Genomic DNA, 14,834 nt, shown 5'->3' with positions numbered 1-14,834 from the left:
GGTAAAACGAGCTATGCTATATTGTTAGTGTTTCCCTAAAACATAATTTATTTATGAAATACGAACACAATCGCCTGAGTCGTTCTTGAAAAATCGCAGGGTAAAACTTACTGTAAAAAGTAATTTTCAGGATGAGGGCATTATACGATATAGCTAGCTTATTTATGTAACATGTATTTGTGAAATATGAACAACAAACATCTCCTGAGTCGTTTTTGGGAAGTCATCGGGAAAAGCTTACCTCCAAAGGTAAACTATTCTATCTGTAATTTTGACAGTATATCGAGTAATTTTTAAGCAAATCGTCGGGAAAATTTTCACTGTCAAAGAAAACTCTCTCTTTTTTGGATTTTTCTTTTCGGAACACGCGAGTAATAGCATATTATTAGATTACTACAGAACATATCTTTACTGAAATTAGAACAAATTTATCTCAGCTATTACTGAGAAAATTGTAAAAAAAAAATCAACCCTTGAGAAAACCACTTCTGTATGTTATCGGGATAAACGGTTTATGCTGTATGTTAGTTTATTAACCTTTTGATTACGGAGCCTTTTTAAAAAATAAAGCCTGGGATACGGCGCCAATTTCTGCAGTTGCCTAGTATGTCTCCTGAGTAAAACACATGCAAGTACATATATGAGATACCCAGAAAGTTAAAAAACAATTAGGTTTAGTGGGCAAACTGCAAGATATCTATAAATAGTTACTTCGTATCCCAAGCCTTATTTTTAGGTAACTAAATATAGTTACTTCGTGTCCTAAAGGTTAATGAAACATTTCGTTAGGAAGTAAGAACAAAATCGCCTTAGGCGTTAATGGGAAAAACCATCGGGAAAAAACTCACCTTAAAAGAAAACTACTACTTCGAACGAGTTGTCATATTGTTATCTTATTATGATACGCTAATTTATGAAATGTGGTTGAGAAAATTGTGCAAAAAGAACGCATACCATATAGTAAATTACACCATATATATTTTTCCGAAAAAATATTCATATACGGTGGAGATTTGTTAATAAAGTAAGCTTATATATTTATGAAAAGTTAATAAAACCGTCACAACTGTATCTTTTGGAAAACTTAATTATTTTAAATTTTAATCCTCTAGTAAACCACCCTTACTTTTAGGTGTCTAAGAATATAAATTTCGAAACGATAGTGTTATTAAAACGTTATGTCTAGAATTAGGTCCAGATACGTTGAACAGTATGGCTTCTATTTGAGTGCTTGTAAAAGCGTGACAAACCAAGAGACGAATAGATGGACAGACATAGAAAAATCACTTTTTCGATATGTAGGAGTCATGTAACTTGAATTCATTAAAATTTGATATTCGGCTTTCATAGCTATCAACACACTTTCTTCTTTCGTCGCTCGAATGTGAAAACAAATAGGCCTATACCGACATATAAAATGATAATTTGTAATCCCCAAAATTTAATTTGTTATGTTTAATGTGTTGTCACGCTAGAAAAAAAAGGTTATGCATGTTACATCATTTTGTTGTCAGTTTTCCATGCTAATGTATTATTCGGAAGAACGGTATGATTATAATTAATATCCATGGCACATTTTGGAAGCATTCGTGTTCTTCACAAACAGAGCTGTAAAATTTAGTTTTGTTAAAAGAAAGCATTCCTTATTCCTTACACAGACTTATGATTGCATTTCTTGCACTTGTGGATATGAAAAAAGGAGAGAGAGAGTCAATACCCTAAAAAGAAACACACACACACAGAAACACTAGAACAGTAATTCAACATCAGCCTTTTATTTTTCTTCACGACAAAGAGCTATTCTACTTTCGTCACTCTGTGCGTAAGGCCGCAGGTCGTGCATGTTTTCCTTTTTTCTGTTCCTGACTCACAGACACACACGAAGCGAGTTGAGGTTACTTTTGCTCTGTAAAAACGGGGTCGCTATTAGTAATAGTAAACTAATTCTGAATAAATACGTCATCAGAAGAAACAAAAAGTTATTTCCTTATTATATTGTTTCGGCTGTTGTTAATATAAGAATCATACATTCTCTATAATGTTTTGTAAAAAAAAAGATGGGATCGGATGGGATTCGACGTGGTGTCAAAACAGTATAAGAATTACCAGTCCGCCACTCTACCCACTTGACCACACAGACTATCTTTTGGCGTCTGTCTTTTCTTAACAAATAAATGCTCATGACTATACGGTAGAGGATGTCACTTCCAAACTTAAGACAACACTTATTCTCTTTGTTTCTATATTTCCGTACAACATCTTAGTTACACAAGCTAAATTAGATTTGGCAGGCAATTTACACCCTAGATTTAAGCCAATAAATGCTATATTTTACCTCACTTTCCATTTTTTGATTCAACTCTCCACTTACCAATCCTGTTATTCCCTCTGCAATCATGCTCTGCTACTGCAAAGAATCCCTCGAAAACATTATTGCCAGTATACACAAAACCGACCATAATTTTGTTTTTTGCTTATATTTTTATTATTTTATTATATTTTTTTTGCAAAATAAGCTGCTATCTCGCAATTTTGGTGGAAACTATCAATATGACATATCTCCTTAGAAGGATTGCTTTGTATTATCTCCACTTACTAATAACTGAACTTTACCCATAATCGTATGTAAAATTGAATAATTGCGTAAAATCGTGAGTTACAGTATACATGCAATTTGTTTCTGCGTGTAAGGGTACATTTAACCCCGTTTGTTTCGGGATATTTAAATTCTCATGTGGTGCTCACATTTTTAAAATCTTTGGCGAAATAACGAACTGGTGGTGAGAAAACTAATGTGTGAAAAATTAGTAATGTTAGAGAAGAAAGGAACACTTCATGCTCTTCGAAACACTGTGTATTTAACTTCAAGTGATTGGCTTTATTTCTTGAAATTATTAACGTGCATTGAACAATACTGTGAAAAACAGTAAAATTTGGAGTATTGTGCTACGTGAATATTTTGACTTGTCTACTGATACTATTCGCAATCATGTACAATCGCAATGTCTTACATGCAGAGGACTTGTCGGTTGTCATACATGTGTGGATGAGTAGAGTATTATTAATTGAATGAACATCAGTTTTCCAACTGTATGTCCTGATAAGAAGAGTGATGTGAACATTGATGGTGAAAGATTAAAATTGGAAATGAAAGTATTCTGCGAACAAAAACTCATAGATTCAAATATGGCTGATTTATTTGGTAGGCAAACACAGCCATGGTGGGGAGGACCAGATACTCAACCTGTGGAGGGTATCGACGAAATTGGCGTCTGTTCATAATGAAAAAACTGATTTGTTTTTTCATATATACAAAACAGTGTAGTAAACATATAACAATAAAAATATAGTGAAAGTGAAATGTTTCGTTTAGAAAAAACGTGTTTTGTGATCTTTTCATACACTTTACTGTGATGGGATTTTTTAATAAGTGTACTAATGTTTTCATGATAAGAAAATAGTATCAAGTTTTCCCTTCTATACTATAAGTATTATGTATAATTATAATGAATTCATATACTTGAAATGTTTGATAAAGAAATCAAAACGTTTGTATTTGAAGTCATTATTATTACATAATTCGGCCTTAAGTATGATAGGCCTTTTTATTTAGAAAAAAAATTAAAATAATTAATATTAAATTTTAAAAGAAAGTCTATCATAATAATAATAAAATTGAATTAACATATTTGTTTCAATTTACGAAAGAATAACTGATTAAATATTTGAATTCATTATTATTATATAGTTATATGATTACATCAATGAATTATTCTTTAAGAGAATGAGTTTTAAAAAGGTACAAAATATGTTTTCTGATATATTTATTTAATTACATAATTGATCATAAAACATACTTATTACGAAATGGAAGAAAATAAAAAAAGAAACATTTGTTTTTTCAAAGATAAGAAAGAAGAATACAAACTCTTTATTAATGATAATATTTACCCAAGAATAAACGATGGTAAGTATAGTACATCTTTTTTTTTAAAAAAAACTTAAACACTATTCTTAATTAACACACACAGTTTGAAAAACCATTTCACGTTTACTGTGTGAATGATTTGAACTCGTCACTTTACACGTACTACAATATTGATGACGATGACGACTCTACACTGTCCACACTAATGTTCATATGGCTGATGATGGAACGTACCTAGAAATCATACTGTACAGCGATGGTGACCATAATCACTTGACACACACACACACACATTATAGTAATATTTTTATAGTGATGATGATGACTCGATACACAGTGCACATTATTGTTTATATTATTATGATGATGAAAGGTAGCTAGAAGTCATAATGTACAATGATGCAGCCCATATTTCTGATTACGATTTTTTATTGTCTGAAATGAAAAAAGTGAAAATCATAACAAATTATTTTATCTATAATAATGAACAAATAAAGAAATAATAAAAATGAACAAATAAAGAAACGATAATATAAGAATACAAAACAAACGCAAAAGAGAAAATAACAGTGATAATAAGGAAATAATAATAATACGTATACAAAGAAGAAGAAGAAGAAGAATAAGAAGGATAAATGATTACCTGCAGTAATAGAATAATCGAAGATAATTTTTTCGGGTGTTAATGAGAAATTATAAAGAAAATCGTTTAAGGACTTTCCTTTAGCTTTGAAGCAAAGGAATAAGTATGAATAATGTCCACATTGGGACGATTTCACATTTTGGATATGTTTATTATTAAATTTATAAGAAATTTAATTTCTACGTAGTAAAGGAATATGTTGCATTACATATGGAGGAAACCCAAATGTATCGAAATAGTCAGCACGTCCATCAGTATTAATATATATGGATGACCAATGGGTACCGATTTTACTGGATGGATCTGTATTTATGACGATAACTACAGGTATCATGACATGTAATGGTAATTGATTCCAGGCAAATACGCCAATGTAGTGATTTTGAAATAAAGAAATTGTTTGAAGTGCATTCAATAATTCTAGTGTAGAGGAAGTCATGTATAAAAATGCACACATGTTCATATATGTTGCGGTATTAAAATAATAATAACGTGCCTTTAAAAATCCATGATGATGTTCCTTTGGTGATCTACTTCTAACAGTGACTGGAACTCACCATATGTGATGCATGAGACAGGTGCTGGTAGAGTGTTCTTAAAATAAACTTCCAGACGAACACAACCATGCCGTATAAGATTCCAATGCTGCACTTCTGTGGCTTCTCCATCTTGCTTAATGTCGAAAACAAAGCTAGTGTATCATTGAGAAAAGTCAAGGCGGGGAATGTTGATGCCATGATTGGAAAAGTTAATATCTGATCAACAGAATAGGGTATGATATGAAGAAACATATAGGTTGTTTTCGAAATCTGGTTATAAAGGTTTTGAATGTACAGGTTTTCCATTAAAGTATAACGAGAAGAAATTGACGTCTAAATGTTTGAAATGAAATGGATTTTAAGTTATCGTTCCTGTGTTTGCATCATTTTGAGTAAACGCCACAATCACTCGAGTTGGTAATACTCCCATAAATAAATTTTCGATTATTTTTGAATGAAGATTCTTTGGCATAACGAATGACTTCACTTGCACTTTTGCGAGATGTTTATCCAAACAACGGTTTGTTGTTTTAACATACATAAAAAAACAGCGTAAAAACGGTTGATAATTATTTAATAGTAACATTAATAAGAATTACACAATTAATGGACTGTATTTAGTACACAAAAGATTGATAGTTATTCCAATCGAAAAAGAATGTAATTTGGTCCTCCAAGCACGATCGCGGTAGCGCGTTACACACAAAAGCTCTCACTCCCACACACTGACAAAAGATGCTTGGACGCGGCCTAACTGTAAATTTTGAACAACGGGAGAAAAGGAACCAGTATGCGAAACTTCGGGGTAGAGAAAAAGTCACCCCAAGAGCCATCTGTACACAAAAATTGCAGAATGACACTGTCAAAAATTTAATATAAGGCTGTCATAGACAAAATTAATAATAATTAATTGGCAAAGAACAGAATGGCCCAAACATAGCCCCCACCTTGAAACGCTCAAGTTTCAAAGAAAATAGTAACTTCACAAGCCTTGAATCACACAAATCACATACACTGCATAAGACTAATGAATATTAATACGCTGAAACATGAAAGCACTATTTACAAATTATAACGACAGCAGCCAATGCACTTATCACAACACCCTGCCATGACCTATTTATTTTCGGAATTGAACGGGATTAAACACAGTTTCACAATAGGACGTTTCAGTTCACCCTGGGCTGTTTTAATCGTAACTACACGCACTGCTCCATCGCGGCCTGAGTGAACTTCCTTGATCCTCCCAAGCTTCCATTGTAGTGGGGGGAGGTTGGATTCCTTTATTATCACCATGTCGCCCACCTTCAGGTTATCTTGTAGCGTAAACCACCTTGCCTTTTGCTGGAGGCAGGACACATACTCTAATGACCAGCGACGCCAGAAATGCCTTACAAGCTGTTGCACAAGCTGCCATCTTCTAAGGTGAGAGAGGTTAGGGGACGAGCAGTCCTTCTCTGGGAGGGCCAAGAGGGATTCCCCAACTAAGAAGTGAGCAGGGGTAAGACAGGAGAGATCATTAGGATTCTCTGACAACGGTGTGAGAGGGCGCGAGTTCAGAATTCCTTCTATTTGGGCCAGCACGGTGCACATCTCTTCGTAGCACAATGTTACATTTCCCATTATTCTTTTTAAATGGTGCTTGACACTCTTCACGCCGGCCTCCCATAAACCACCAAAGTGAGGGGAAGAAGGGGGATTAAAATGCCAAGTTATCCCCCTTTCGGAGAGGAATGATGTGGTCAGTTTATTTTCCTTGGAATGCGCACTGGCCTTCAACAGCTGATTTAATTCTTTACTAGCGCCCACAAAATTTCGACCACAGTCACTATAAAAATCACTTGGAACACCCCTGCGGGCTATAAATCGCTTCAAAGCGGCTAGAAATGAATTGGTGCTGGCGTCAGATACCAATTCAAGGTGAAGGGCCTTGGTAGCGAGACACACAAACAGAACAATATAGCCCTTACCCTTAATACGACTTCTTCCATAACTGTTTTTCAGAACATATGGCCCAGCGTAGTCTACGCCAACTTTGGAAAAGCACTTGCCGGGATTAACCCGGGATGCTGGCAGTGAACCCATAATTTGAGTCTGGGTTTTTGCATTGAAACGCTGACACCGTACACATTTGTGAATGACATCACGCACTAAACTTCTGGCCCCCAGCACCCAAAACTTTGTTCGCAGGGTAGCCAGCACTAATTGAGGCCCACCATGCAAAGTGTTTGCATGCTCACATTCCACCAATAGACGAGTAAGTTTATGCCTTTTGGGCATCAAAATAGGGTGTTTCCTATCCACGGACATCTCGGCATTCTGCAACCTTCCACCAACACGTAAAATTCCATCACTGTCAATAAAGGGAGTCAAACATAACAAACTGCTCTTACGGGGAAGGGGTTGTTCATTCTGTAGACGCTTAAGCTCTGTAGAAAAAACACTTTGTTGCACTATCTTGACCAGGCACAAAAGACTTTCTTCTAATTCTGTCGCGGTCAATGAACCACGAAGCTTCTGTTTTGGGTTTCTGCAATTGTAAATAAACCGCCGACACCAGCTCACCACTCTTTTCAACTTTGACAGGGAGGAGTAGCGGTTCGCAAGGTCATTTTCGGTGTTTACACACATGACTGTGACACATTTTCTTCTTTCTTCAACTACACTTGAGGCAGCCGGAGTACAAAATGACGCTGGCAACACTGCTTCGCGCATCCACGAAGGACCCTCCCACCACAGAGGGTGACCTAAGAGCTCCTGGGGCATGACCCCCCGCGTAGCACAGTCCGCTGGATTGTCCTTACTCTCGACATGTCCCCACTGGGGGGCGGGCAGAATATTTTGTATTTTCGCTACTCTGTTAGCAACGAAGGTTCGCCATTTGTCCGGTGACTGAGCTAACCACGATAACACGACCATAGAATCCGTAAAGGCTCTAGCTTCTTTCACATCGAGATTAATTGCACTAGCAATTGTTTTTAGTAGCTTAGCCAACAGTAATGCCGCACACAACTCCATCGGGGGAGGGACACAGCTTTGATGGGCGCAACCTTAGTCTTAGCCGCAATGAGGCTTACGCCCACACCCCCGTCTGCACATTCTGATCGTAGGTAGGCCACTGCACAATAAGCTCGTTCGCTAGCATCACAATGACCTATCAGCTGACAGCTGACAGCGTCAAATGGCCTGATACATCGCGCTACCTTCACCTCACTTAACACAAATAGTGAGTCACAGTATGCTTGCCACACTGCACTGGTCTCAAGAGAAAGGGGTTCATCCCAGCCTAAGTTTTCCTTCCATAAGGATTGCAATAGTATCTTAGCCTTTATAGTCACTGGGGAAAGAAGACCAAGAGGATCGAAGAATTTGGCCACTTCCGATAGTACCTTCCGTTTTGTCCACACAGAGGGAGGAGGAGGGATGGATACACTGAAACCAAATTCGTCACTTACAGGTGACCACTGCACCCCGAGAGTCTTAAAGTTGCTTTCTTCACTGAAATTGAAGGGCACATCCATTTCGCGCAAGTGGGGGGGAACGGCCTCAAGCACTTTTGGTTCACTAGATAACCATTTTCGAAGCTCAAAACCGCATTCCCGTAACAGTTGAATTAGCTGCTGCTGCAACTCAATTGCGTCCCTCACACTGCTCGCACCTCCGAGGTAGTCGTCCATGAAAAAATCCCGTTTCACGGCTTCGGCTGCTAGCGGGTATCTCTCCCCTTCATCTTCGACCGCCTGGAGTAGGCATCTCGTGGCAAGGAAGCTAGCAGGAGCGGTACCATAAGTGACGGTGAGTAGGCGGTAGTCCTGTATAGTTTCACTTGGCGAGTTTCTCCAAACAATCCTTTGATAGTCCACATCGTCTTTATGCACTCGTATGGCACGGTACATCTGTTTAATATCAGCACATAATGGCACACGATGTTCGCGAAAGCGAACTAGAATAGGAAAAATGTCTTCCTGTAACTTCGGGCCCACCATGAGCCTTTGATTTAAGGACACCCCAGAAGTTGTTTCCGCACTTCCATCGAAAACCACTCGTACTTTCGTGGTAGAGCTAGTAGGTTTTAAGACCGCGTGATGCGGCAGGTAGCAACTTTTTTCGGGGGGCACATTTTTCTCACTTGCGGGGATAAGCTCCATATGTCCCAATTCAAGATATTCGTCCATGAACTCACGATACTGCCGCTGTAACACAGGTTGTTTCGCTAATTTACGTTCCATGTTCAATAATCTCTTAATCGCGATCTCGCGTGATTCTCCTAGTTCTGGCGCGCTACCCCTGAAAGGTAGTCTTACCACATAACGTCCCTGTGAGTCACGGTGGTGGGTTTTCAGAAAATGTTGCTCACAATCCTTTTCTTCTTTGGATAAGTGCGTTTGCTGAGGCAGCTCTTCTAGTTCCCAGAAACTTTGAAGGGCGGAATCTATTTCACATGATACACGGCATGATGTCACTGTCACGTTGCTGGCTCTAGAACCTACACTTCCGGATAACACCCATCCCAGTGTCGTTTCAAGAGCAATAGGTGAGCCTGGGGGCCCGACCCGCTTTCCCCCGAGCATGAGAGACGGAAACACGTCAGCACCGAGAAGAATGTCAATGGACCCTACCTCATTAAAAGTGGGGTCCGCGAACCTTAAACCTGTCAAATGTGGCCAGAACGTTGCTTCGGGACATGGCTGTTTTGGTAGATTTGAGGTCACCTTGGGCACTACAACAGCCTTGGTTTCGAATGTTTCACAACTTCCGCCTAGAGGTTGAAACTTCAAATTCACCATAGCACTAGCAGTTCCTACCCCTGCTCCCGTTATACCGGAAATCACCACACTGGATCTGATTTTTCGAAGACCAAGCTTCTGCACGCAATTTTCAGTAACAAAACTGGACTCTGATGCGCAATCGAGCATACACCGGAATGGATATGGCACACCATCCTTCCCTAATATTTTCACGATAGCAGTACACAATAGGACATGAGGAACACTGACTTCGGAAGTCACATGAGAGGCAAAACTTGTTTCCTGAGATTGTACTGGGTTCGACGTCGACTCACTTCTATTAAAATGTAATAATGCATGATGTTTCTTATCACACTTTCGACATTTGCTGGATGAGCATTTGTCCTTCCAACATGCTTTGCGCATGCAATTAAAGCATAGTTTTCTCTCCTTCACGAACGCGACACGATCTTCTACTGTTCGTTTGGTAAATTCGGCACATTTGTAAAGAGGGTGGTCAGAACTACACATTTCACATAGAGTTTGAGTACGTTGAGCGGTACTGACATAAGAGGACGCTGATTTCTTTTCGCGGCCTTTCATTGGGTCACTAGTGGCGGGTGGTTGTCTCGGCTTGTCATTGGCCGCAACAGCAAGAGCGCGGGCTCTGTTGTTCAAAAATGCCGCGAGTTGCTCAAAAGATGGCTGCTCACTTGAGTTCAAAGAAAGCTCCCATTGTCTACGTGTCTCGTTGTCTAATTTGTCCGCTGTATGGTACACTAAGAGCGCATCCCAATGTTCGATTGGTTGTTCCAACACCTTAAGAGAACGCGTACACTCCATGGTGGTGTCTATCAATTTTCTTAACGCGGCTGCTGATTCCTGTTTAATGGAAGGTTGTGTAACTAACCGTTTCAAAATCGAGTTTACTATTTCTCGCTTATTATGATAGCGCGCGTTTAACATGACCCATGCTTCCTTATAATTACTATCCGTTATCTGCATAGCTTGTAAAAGCTGTGCCGGCTCCCCTTGCAACGATGTTTTTAAATACTGCATTTTTTGAGCACCTGTCAGTTTCTCGTTATTATGCACAGAGGCCACGAATAAGTCATGGAACGAAAGCCAGTCAAATAGATTTCCTGAGAACACTGGAAGCTGGAGTTTGGGTAACCTAATGTCACTCACTTGTTGCATTTCAGACACAGGGTTTGGGGGAGGGGGTTGGGACACTTGTAATCCAATTAATGACACCCGCAGTTTCACTATCCTGTTGTCCATCTCCGCAATGTCCACTTCTTCCCTTGTGTATTCTTCATCTGTTGGCACCGAAGCACAATCTTCCAACAACGCTGAGCATTCTCGTTCAAGATCCGCCACTTTTTCTTTGTGAACAAGAATGGCGTTCACTTCACTTGTTGTCAAAAGCTCAACGGCTTTTTCAGCTCTTGTGATTTTCGACTTTGGGGTCCGTTTCTTCACAGCAAATGTCTCCATCTTAATAATAAACACAAAACACTTTAAAACCAGAATAGAATGTTCACACTGTTCGTTTAAAACTGCTCACAACGGTTACGGATCCGGCCCGGAAAGAGGACCATTTAGATGTTTATCCAAACAACGGTTTGTTGTTTTAACATACATAAAAAACAGCGTAAAAACGGTTGATAATTATTTAATAGTAACATTAATAAGAATTACACAATTAATGGACTGTATTTAGTACACAAAAGATTGATAGTTATTCCAATCGAAAAAGAATGTAATTTGGTCCTCCAAGCACGATCGCGGTAGCGCGTTACACACAAAAGCTCTCACTCCCACACACTGACAAAAGATGCTTGGACGCGGCCTAACTGTAAATTTTGAACAATGGGAGAAAAGGAACCAGTATGCGAAACTTCGGGGTAGAGAAAAAGTCACCCCAAGAGCCATCTGTACACAAAAATTGGCACTACATGCAGAATAACACTGTCAAAAATTTAATATAAGGCTGTCATAGACAAAATTAATAATAATTAATTGGCAAAGAACAGAATGGCCCAAACACGAGAGGATATTTGGCGGTTGTTGATTGAAGAAGCTTGTTATGTGCTAGTTTTATTCTAGGACTAACATCAACCCTTTTAGTATGATGTTATATGATTACATCAATGAATTAAAAAGAGTGTGAAATTCTTTAAGACAATGAGTTTAAAGAAAGTACAAAATATGTTTTGTGATATATTTATTAAATTATATAATTGATCATAAAACATACTTATTACGAAATGGAAGAAAATAAAAAAGAAACATTTGTTTTTTCAAAGATAAGAAAGAAGAATACAAACTCTTTATTGATGATAATATTTACACAAGAATAAACGATGGTAAGTATAGTACATCTTTTTTTTAAAAAAACTTAAACACTATTCTTAATTAACACACACAGTTTGAAAAACCATTTCACGTTTACTGTGTGAATGATTTGAACTCGTCACTTTACACGTACTACAATATTGATGACGATGACGACTCTACACTGTCCACACTAATGTTCATATGGCTGATGATGGAACGTACCTAGAAATCATACTGTACAGCGATGGTGACCATAATCACTTGACACACACACACACACATAGTAGTAGGGGTCCGCGTATATTGAGCCGAGTCAGCAAAATTTTTTGTGACGTCATAGGTCAAAGGTCAATGACCTTGGCCCGGGGTCAATAACCTAGGGGTACTTAGGACTACCCCCTCTAAATTTTGGCAGGTGTACCATGGCCCACCCCTAAATTTCGGCAGGTGTACCTAGGACCAGCCCCCTTAAATTTTGGAAATTGCCCAATTTAAACATTTGTTATTATAGTACTGGACCCTAACATGTATTATGATAAATTTGGGTGGTCCACCTCGTTCCCTTTTAGGGGTACAAAATTGCCAAAATATAAACGTAAGGAATACGTTGTACCCGTGTTTGGTCTTTTGGCCCAATTTATCCTCTTGGATGAGGTCCTATTACCTTATATGGTTATATGGTTATGTATAGGGGTCCATTACCTACCATAAGACATAGGTACATTTGTGCACCTCTTTAAAAATTTGGGAGGGGTACCTTGGCCCACCCCTTTAGTTTTGGAAATTGACCAATTTAAACATTTAGTATTATAGTACTGGACCCTAACATGAATTATGATAAATTTGGGTGGTCCACCTCGCTCCTTTTTAGGGTTACAACATTGCCAAAATATAAACGTAAGCAATACGTTGTACCACGTGTTTGGTCTTTTGGCTCAATTTATCCTCTTGGATGAGATCCTGTTACCTTATGTGGTTATGTATAGGGGTCCATTACCTATCATAAGACATAGGCACATTTGTGCACCCCTTTAAAATTTGGGAGGGGTAACTTGGCCCATTCCTTTAATTGTAGAAATTGCCCAATTTAAACATTTGGTATTTTAATACTGGACCCTAACATGTATTATGATAAATTTGGGTGATCCACCTCGTTTCCTTTCATGGGTACAAAATTGTCAAATTTTAGTACAACCACGTGTTTGGTATTTTGGCCCAATTAATTCCCTTGGATGAGGTACTACTACCTTATATGGTTATATGGTTATGTATAGGGGTCTATTCCCTATCATAAGAGATAGGTGCATCCTTACATTTTAGAAATTGCTTATTTTATATATTTGGTATTATAGTACTGGACCCTAACATGTATTACTATAAATTTGGGTGGTTCATCTCGTTCCCTTTCATGGGTATGAAATTGCCAAATTTTAGTACAACCAAGTGTTTGTTTTTGGCTCAATTTTATCTCCTTGGATGAGGTCCTATTACCTTATATGATTATTTGGTTATGTATATTGGTCCATTCCCTATTATAAGACATGGGTATATTGATGCACCCGTTTAAAAATTTGGGATGGGGTACCTTGGCCCACCCCTTCAATTATAGAAATTGCCCAATTTAAACGTTTGGTATAATAGTATAAGACGCTAATATATATTACTATAAATTTGGGAGGTCCATCTCGTTCCCTTTCATGGGTACGAAATTACCAAATTTTAGTACAACCACGTGTTTCGTTTCCGACATAATTTATTCCCTTGGATGAGGTCCTATTACCTTATATGGTTATATGGTCATGTATAGGGGTCCATTTTCTATCATAAAACATAGGTACATTGATGCACCCCGGGAGGCACTGATTAAGAATAAATAGTCCGTCATAAAAATGTTTGGCTATTGTTTAGCTTTTGGGGGGACAGGTTTTTAATTGACTTTTTTGCGATTTTCTATTAACATTCGGTTAGATTAGCTTAATAACATTTAATTCACACAGTATTGCCGAGCGAGCGTTAGTGAGTAAAGGCGAGTTAGAGTCTCGCAGGGCACATTGTTTTCAGTCTTCGTTAGTGTTGGCTCCCCATTACTAAACAGTTACCAAATGTTAGGTTTTACAGTTAAAATGAGAGAGTACATATTATCGAGGGTTCTGTAAGATATTAAATTCCCGAGGAATTTTTCAGTGTAGGAAACTTCTAATTTATATTTAGAATAGCGAAAATATTACGCACTCTAACCTATTTTGATTTTATGCAACACTAAGTGTTTTTCGCTACCCTCATTTTGGCTCTCATCTTCAGCTATTGGTGTCTCTGTCTCTTGCGAACAAAACCCTGTGCTAACTTGTTGGTCCCATGCTGTGCTCCTGCTCTGAATCGGTTAAATATCATCCTCGCTTTTAATGGTCACCTAACGTAAGATGCTTTTCCTGCAGTCTCTTTTTAAATGATATTCGTTCGATGCGTAGTTACACCTTAGAGGCCTTCACTACTGCGTAATTAAACTACCGCTAATTTTAGTTTTTCTGTAATATCCTGAAAATAAATAAAAATACCCGAAAAGTAGAAACGTAGTAAACTAAACAATACGATTTTGTGTGTGATACCGTTATCACAACTCATCTATCTGCTTTCGATTTGCAACTGTAGATAGATTT

At 38.0% G+C, this 14,834-nt stretch overlaps 2 protein-coding genes across 2 annotated transcripts; both read right to left on the bottom strand.

Annotated features, from left to right (window-relative positions):
* Window positions 1-6,226: 6,226 nt before the first annotated feature.
* On the bottom strand, window positions 6,227-8,029 carry LOC145689796 (uncharacterized). The gene has a single exon (XM_081764001.1). The coding sequence runs from the start codon at window positions 8,027-8,029 to the stop codon at window positions 6,227-6,229; it is 1,803 nt and encodes a 600-aa protein (XP_081620127.1).
* Window positions 8,030-8,088: 59 nt separating this feature from the next.
* LOC145689795 (uncharacterized) lies at window positions 8,089-11,334 on the bottom strand. Its single transcript, XM_081764000.1, has one exon. The coding sequence runs from the start codon at window positions 11,332-11,334 to the stop codon at window positions 8,089-8,091; it is 3,246 nt and encodes a 1,081-aa protein (XP_081620126.1).
* Window positions 11,335-14,834: the final 3,500 nt, after the last annotated feature.

The sequence above is a fragment of the Thermobia domestica genome, chromosome 7 (assembly GCF_964235325.1).
Source record: "Thermobia domestica chromosome 7, izTheDome1.hap1.1, whole genome shotgun sequence".
In the NCBI taxonomy this organism is placed as follows: domain Eukaryota; kingdom Metazoa; phylum Arthropoda; class Insecta; order Zygentoma; family Lepismatidae; genus Thermobia; species Thermobia domestica.
This window is presented reverse-complemented; position numbering and strand designations above follow the sequence as displayed.

What these genes read in the sequence shown, in the direction of transcription:
- LOC145689796 (XM_081764001.1), bottom strand. Translation starts at nt 8,029, where the DNA reads ATGGTCGTGTTATCGTGGTTAGCTCAGTCACCGGACAAATGGCGAACC.
- LOC145689795 (XM_081764000.1), bottom strand. Translation starts at nt 11,334, where the DNA reads ATGGAGACATTTGCTGTGAAGAAACGGACCCCAAAGTCGAAAATCACA.